This window comes from Helobdella robusta, assembly GCF_000326865.2.
Source record: "Helobdella robusta unplaced genomic scaffold HELROscaffold_77, whole genome shotgun sequence".
NCBI classification, from domain to species: Eukaryota; Metazoa; Annelida; class Clitellata; order Rhynchobdellida; family Glossiphoniidae; genus Helobdella; species Helobdella robusta.
Genome location: NW_008705439.1, coordinates 542,105 through 550,233, shown reverse-complemented (window position 1 = coordinate 550,233; position 8,129 = coordinate 542,105). Strand labels below are relative to the sequence as shown.

Sequence of the window (8,129 nt, the reverse complement as noted above, 5' to 3'; positions counted from 1 at the left end):
CATTGAGAGCCATTGAGCCATTAACGTTAATGATAATTATTTACAACCACACATACATACACACATACACACACATGCATACATACATATACACACACATATATACATACATATATATATATATATATATATATATATATATATATACATATATATATATATATATACACACACACACATACAACAGCACCAAGTATTAGCATTCAATTATTTCTGAGAAGCCGTTCGTGCTATCAAGCCATTCTATCATTATAATATTCTTTCTCTCTCTGTCTCTCTCTCTCTTTCTCTTTTTCTTTCTCTCTCTCTCTTTCTCTCTCTAGCATTTTTCTATCTTTGTTCAATACAGACATGCCATGATACATGCATAGATACATAAATAGATACATACATGAGAGATGTACAGTACATATGAAATTAAGATTATGCATACATAATCACATTTATACACGGACGCAACAGTTGGTTTGCAAGAAATTTAATTTTGGCTGGAAGAGAAGGGGGACAAAAATCTACGTAGAAAATTATCCAATATGAGCGGAATGATGGACAGATAGATTGAACTGAATGAATAAATGAAGAAAAAATGAACGAATGCATGAACGGATGAATGAACGAATGAATGAATGAGTGAGTGAATGAAAGAATGAAATGAGAGACATTCGTCAATCGGAATTATTCATTTAGAATATAATGAGACATCCATTGTTCAATGAATAATGACCAAGGAAATGTATTCACTTTATAATATAATACTCGCATATAAATAACACACACACACATGTATATATATACACACACACAAACACACACATATACACACACAAACATGCACACATATACACAATTTTTCCTCCTAATGATATGCACATTAGAGTGGGATGAGCATCAATGGTTATGTTATCAGTGGTCAAAACATTAGTCTTTCCATATGTTTGTATGTATGTTTCTTTGAATGTTTCTTTTAATGTACCTAACTACAAACAAATGTACATACACGTACACACGTGCGTACACACACACGCACGCGCACATACACACACGCGTACAGGAAAATTTTCCAACGTGATGTAAATATTCTGTTGAAAATATTTTACTTTTAAAAAATTTTCAAATTATCCCAAAAGATGAAGATGAACAGTGAACTATCTAATCCAGAAATCATTCTCTGAATAGTAATATTGTATGCATCTCTCTTTCTCTCTCTTTTTCTTTCTCTCTCTCTTTTTTTCTCTCTTTCATTTTTGAAATTTCTGCTTCTTCCGTTTTTCTACTTTATTTCTTTTTGTTCTTCCTCATCTTTTACGATCTTACGATAGATTTTTCAACCTTTTTCTGTGTTTTCATCTTTTCCTTTCTTGTCTTTACTCTCTCTCTCTCTCTCTCTCCCTCTTTTTCTCTCTCTCCCTTTCTTTCTCTTCCTCTTTTCTTCCCTCTCGCTTTTTCTCTCTTATTAGCTCTTCATTCCTCTCTTTCTCAGAACCTTCAAATTTCAATAACATGTCTCCCATGATAGTTTGACAAAAAAAACAACGATAACAGAAGAGAACAATGAAAAAAAACAACAACATCAACAACAACATCAACAACAACATCAACAGCAACATCAACAACAACAGCAAATCAACAACAACAGCAACAAAAAACACCAACAACCGCGACATCAAACAGACAGAAGCCAATAAATACACTTCTATTCTTGACCGTGTGACGTCATCCAGCGGCTGACCAATCGTGTTGCAGTTGTGCAACAATGTTTTGTATATATTGAATTATATAATAGAATATATATTGAATATATACATACAAACATGCATGCATACATACAAACATACGTACATACATCAGTATACATACAAACAAACATACATTAATACATTTACCATACATACATACATCTCGTTATACATACATGCATACATACATACAAACATGCATACGTACGTATGTACATACGTGTTGCTATGCGTTTCAAAGAGCTGTAAGCTTAAGCGTAGAAATTGCGTATAGTTATTTACGTACGTACGTACAATTGTATGTATAAAATTGTATTACATGCATGCACACTTTCGTTTTTATGTATGCATGACGTTTGTATGTGTAATTTATGTTTTGTATGATGTATGTATGTTTGTTTTTTTCAACAATTCGCTAATTTTATTTTATTCATTCAAAAACAAAACCAGATATGGACGCAAAAGAATTATTTTTTTCTTGAAAAATTTGAAAAAAAACAGAAAAAAAAACAATTCAAATGCCTGCCTGGTATGTTACATCATTATTATTATAACAACGACCAACAGAACTCAAAGGAAGAATATAAAGTCATTCCACACACACACACACACACACATACATACGCACACACACACCACACTAACACACACACACCACACATATGCACACATACACAAAACATACCTACCTACATACATACATGCAATGTAAATACACACACAGATTGAAAAAACACGTACATTGCAAACGGATAAATACATACGCGCGCACACACGTGTATACACATACACACACACACACACACACACACACACACACACACACACACACACACACACACAGACAAAACATTTTATAAATAGTTTAAAAATTCCATTACCCGAGCCTTAACAAGCTGAAATCAAATGAATGTAAGGTTACTAATGTAACAACACGTAACTAAATGTAACTTCCTTCGACGCTGATGTGATGAGAATGATGATACAACGATTGCAACAACAATAACAATAATAACTATAATAATAACTATAATAATAACTATAATAATAACTATAATAATAATAATAATAACTATAATAATAATAATAATAATAACTATAATAATAACTATAGTAATAATAATAACGATAATAATAATAAAACTGTTGTTAATACCACCACTAAACTGGTAAACACAGAATAAAAAGGTATATATTATAATATAATATACCTATATATAATATAATATATATACCTATATATATTATACATATATAGAAATTTATAGCTATATATATATATATATATATATATACATATATATATATATATATATATATCATTACATATGATGCACTCATTCCATTTGAACATAATAATATGATGAAAAAATTATTACTAATAAAGTTGTCGTTATGTATGGGATATAATTTCAAACGACGACGATGATGATGATGAAGATGATGATAGTGATTCGGATAATGATGATGATGATGATACAGTCGATGATGATGATGATGATGATACAGTCGATGATGATGATGATGATGATGGATATAATAATAAAAATAATAAGACGAAGAAGATTAAGGTAACGACGACGATGATGATGAAGGTAATGATGATGATGATGATTAAGGTAGTGATGATAATGATGATGATGATAAGGTAGTGATGATGATGATGGTGATCATGCACTCTCAACGGAGGATGCGATGATGAGTGGGGTGTGCTGGTCAGTTCTCTTCGCAGAATCTGCCGAGAAAATTTGTAAACTACGTCAACCATCATCGTTAGTATCATCATTTGTATCACTTATCATTGATATCACCTGAACACGCACACACATACACACACACACACACATGATATCATCCAAGCACACGTACACGTACACGTACACACACACAACAACAACAACAAACACACACACACAAACATACATACAAGCATCCTTATCAAAAGATCCAGTACTGCATCTGTTACGAGCCGTTGGCGACTTAACGACGGAATGGGGATTATCCGGAATAAACATGGCCACCAGGAGTGCCAGGATGACGAGAATGGCGCCAAATGCAAATGGCGGACCTGGCATAATCGTCTGCAAAAAAATTTCTTAGTAACAAGGTAGCAATATTAAGACAGAATGATACATAGAAGCCAAATTAGAAACAAAATAACAACTACAAACTCGCACACACACAAACACAAACATACACACAACTCGCCTCATGCAACTGATGCAAAAACCCCTCCTTATTAGCTGACTCAATAGTATACAGACCAGTAAACCTCCTACTACCATTCAAAGTCTGTTGAATTCCGCCAAAATTTCCAAATTTTCCGCCAAAATTTTCAAGTTTCCCGCCGGCGCGGTTAGCAGCAGTGTTGTTGGCAAATCTCGGGCGATGGATAGGCGCGAATGGAGTGATGAAATGATTGTTTCTAGAAGATTCGTTCAAGTCAACGTGGAACAAGTAGAAGATGAAACCAAATAGGGCTGGCCCCAGACCATTACATAAACCCCTTATGCCCGTTATGACCCCTTGGGCCACACCTGCAAGGGCGGAAATTTTATTTATTTATAGCTTATTTTAATTTTTAGATTTAAAAAAATCATTGATGGATGGAAATTAACTGACGCTAGATACAACAACAAATAAATAAACAAATAAATAAATGAATCAATAAACAACAACAAAAACAATAACTTTCATTTTTATAGCGCTTTACGAAAAAAAAGACAAAATGACAAGGCAGACAAACCTTGCTGATCGTCGCTTGCATGTGCAGAGACGAAGGCACTGATTGAAGGGTAGGTAATGGAACTCATAGCACCCAACATGCCAGCCGACCAGATTATCCTGACGAACAAACATACAAACAAATATACAAACTAATACACCCACAAACATACATACAAACTAACATACAAACTTACACACCCACAAACAAACATACAAAAACATACAATCAAACGAACGAAAGCAACTTAACTTACCAAGTTTGAGAGCCAAATCCCAGCATAAATAGTTGGACCATCTCCAACAGCAGACCCACAATAATTGAGTTCTTAACTCCCAAGTACTGCATCATCAGCGTCAGTATGAACGTCTGAATTTAGGCGGGAAAAAATGTGAACAAATTGTTCGTTCAATTTTTCATTCCTCAATTCAGTTATATTTACTCATTTCATTCGTTGAATTTTCCTTCCTTCATTCATACATTCACTTATTCATTCATTCATTCATTCATTCACTCATTCATTCATTCACTCATTCATTCACTCATTCATTCATTCACTCATTCATTCATTCACTCTTCGTCATTACAACAGTAGCGACAACAATGTAAGAGATTTAATTGCCTAGAGAGGCCAATCAATAACTACAAATGCATGCTAAACTGCAAATATCATAACACATAGGTAGTAATAATAATAATAAATAATAATAATAATAAAAACTTATTATAAATATATTATTGTTATATTATTATATTATGATTGTTATTATTATTAATAGCTGTATGGATGGTTCAACAGTGAAAAACATTATACCATACATACCACGGCCAAATAAGACTAGATGATATAATGAATACTACAACAACTACAACTACAACTATTAATAATAATAAATAATAATAGTAATAATAATAATAATAATAAATAATAATAATAACAATAATAAACGCTGCATGACCTGTGCGATGACCGACAAAATGCCCACAACCGCCATAAATGTAGCCACATCTTCTGGGTTAAAGTTCATGACCTTGACATTAATTTATAATTATTTTTAATATTGCGTAATAATTATTGCATAATATTATTATCATTATTGTTTATTATTATCATTATTTATTTGTTTGTTGAATAAAAATTGATATTGGCCTCAGCTCGTCATCAGCCGTATTTAACCATCATTCATATTAACTTATCCTCTCACGATCATCATCATTTGCATTAGTAATAACAATAATTATTATAAATATAATAATAATAATAATTATTATTATTATAATTATGAACGTACTAGACGGAGATAGACGAAGAAGCTGGAATATTCCCCAGCCTCTGGTAGATATGAGAAGAATACTGTCACACAGAGCATCAGGATCAAGAAGTCTTGCCCTATACGTCTCAGGGCCTGGAAAATATTAATATTTAATAATTTTATTTTTTATTTAATAATTTCTAATATTAATATTCAATAATTATACAGATAAATAGCAAAAACAACAACGACAACAACAGCTAAAACAACAATGACATCAAACACTACAAAGAATAAAAAAAAACCCCAAACGGATCGGCCTTCTCCCAGGCAATACTGGACCCCCAAGAAGATGGCCGACACTTTTCCGGCAAAGATTCAGGAACAAAGATTAAAATAAAAATGACGTCAAGAACGGCTACAGCTGTAGCTAGAGCTATAACTAAGTTATCGCTATAAAGTCGGCCGAGGTATGCCCCAATAGCTGGGCTTGTGACCAAGCTCGCTGCAAATGTGGCTGAGACCTGGGTAATAAATTAGCATAAATTATTATAATTATATAACAATTAATATTTATACACTGAACAAAATCTGGTAACAGCTCTTAATCTTTCTTCATATATGTACAACAACAACCACAGCAGCAACAACAACCACAACAATATAGCAGTAGCAACAACAACACAAAAGCAACAGCAGCAACAACAACAACAAACCAATCCATAAGCAGAACTTCGATCTTCTTCAGCTGTTATGTCGGCCACATAGGCAAACACGATGCTGAACGTTACAGAGAATGCTCCTGACAACGATAGCATGGCAAAGTACCACCTTATAAGACGCAAAGAATCATAGTTTTAAAATTTTCAACTTTAAATTTACTCTTCACACTACACACACACACACACACACACACACACACAAACAAACACACTCACACAAACACACGAATACACACAGACAAACTAACAAACAAACACACAGACAAAGACACACACAGACACACATACATATGCTCCTAACTAACCAGGGACTAAATTTCATTAGTGGAATGGGTGCACATGTGAATGTGACGGTGAGAAATAAAAATGGCTGCCTCCCCCAGACGTCTGATAACGCTCCAATCAGCGGGGCGCTCAGAAAAGACAACATTCCCTAGTTTGAATGTAATAAATAGTGAAAGATAGGAGTGAACGGAAGAAAAAATGACAAAAAAGAATGAAGTTATATATGAATTATTAAAAAAACTAAGAAGAAAATTTAAAAAATTATTGCAATTTAATATTATAATATATTTAATTATAATTATACTCACCTTCACCCCTTGAATCAAACCATTCATTAGGAAAGCATGTTCAGGGAACATCTCATTCAAAACCTTTCAAAATAGATTTTAAAAAAATTATTAAACTTTAATCTTAATTATGTAATTTAATCAAGAAAATATTTTTAATTATTTATCAAAAATATTCAAATATATGAATTTTAATGAATACAATCTTTAATGTTGTTGTGACTTTATATAACATAAAAACAGTAGTCAATAAAAAATTAATAGCTTTAATTAATTAATTAATTATAAAAGATAGCTATAAACCTCATTCATTAAGCTATGAAAATAGCTATAAGCCACATTCATTAAGACAAATAGCTAAATTAGCTACTTACCGTGATGACAGGCGACATGACTAGTCCCCAGCTAAAAAATTCAAGAAAAATGACTACAAGGGCATGGAAAAGAGTCGGTTGATATGAGAAACCATACTTTGATTTCTAAAAATAATTAGAAAACTTGTGAAAAGTCAAGTAAAATTAACATATGTCATATGGATATGAAAGATTGAAAATTAATTGTCTTAAATTGATTTTTTCTCAATTGAAATACTAATTAACGACCTTTAGCAAATAAATATTAATTTTAATAGTTTTTAAAATAGTAAATCATTTTTAAATTATGAAACAATCCAGATTTAAATGAAAAATTGGAAAAAAACACCTAAAAAAATCGGAAATATATAAAACACATACCCGTACTGAGGTGGTATTTTCCTTGTCGTGTTTGTGATGTGACTGATTCCTATTCCAATATAAGAGACCCACGACTCTAGGCTTTTTTTTATTGCCCAACATATTTCAATTTCATTCATTAAGTTAGGACATCTACACAAATTTTTATTTATTATAAGTAAATAAATTTAAGAAAATTATTAATAAAAACGATATTTCATTCAAAGATAGAACGATTGATTTTAAATAAAAGATCAGATTTATTAGGTAAAAGAAAAATTAGATAATATTTTTCGCCAAAACACAGATGTTAAAAAGTGGATCTAAGTGAATAATTTATTTTCTGCCAGTGATGTAACTAATTTTATTCTTATTCGATACTTAGTATGCCAAGTTTAGAAGGTATTC

General features: G+C 31.8%; 1 protein-coding gene across 1 annotated transcript; it reads right to left on the bottom strand.

The window, feature by feature from the left end:
- Positions 1-3,406: 3,406 nt before the first annotated feature.
- Positions 3,407-7,844, bottom strand: HELRODRAFT_194478 (hypothetical protein; the record flags this gene model as incomplete). Its single annotated transcript, XM_009031706.1, has 13 exons — positions 3,407-3,471; positions 3,664-3,804; positions 4,001-4,273; positions 4,483-4,580; positions 4,718-4,830; positions 5,421-5,492; positions 5,754-5,867; positions 6,020-6,238; positions 6,431-6,545; positions 6,742-6,869; positions 7,030-7,092; positions 7,383-7,487; positions 7,743-7,844. 13 exons carry the CDS (start codon positions 7,842-7,844, stop codon positions 3,407-3,409), a joined length of 1,608 nt encoding a protein of 535 aa, XP_009029954.1.
- Between the last annotated feature and the right edge of the window lie 285 nt (positions 7,845-8,129).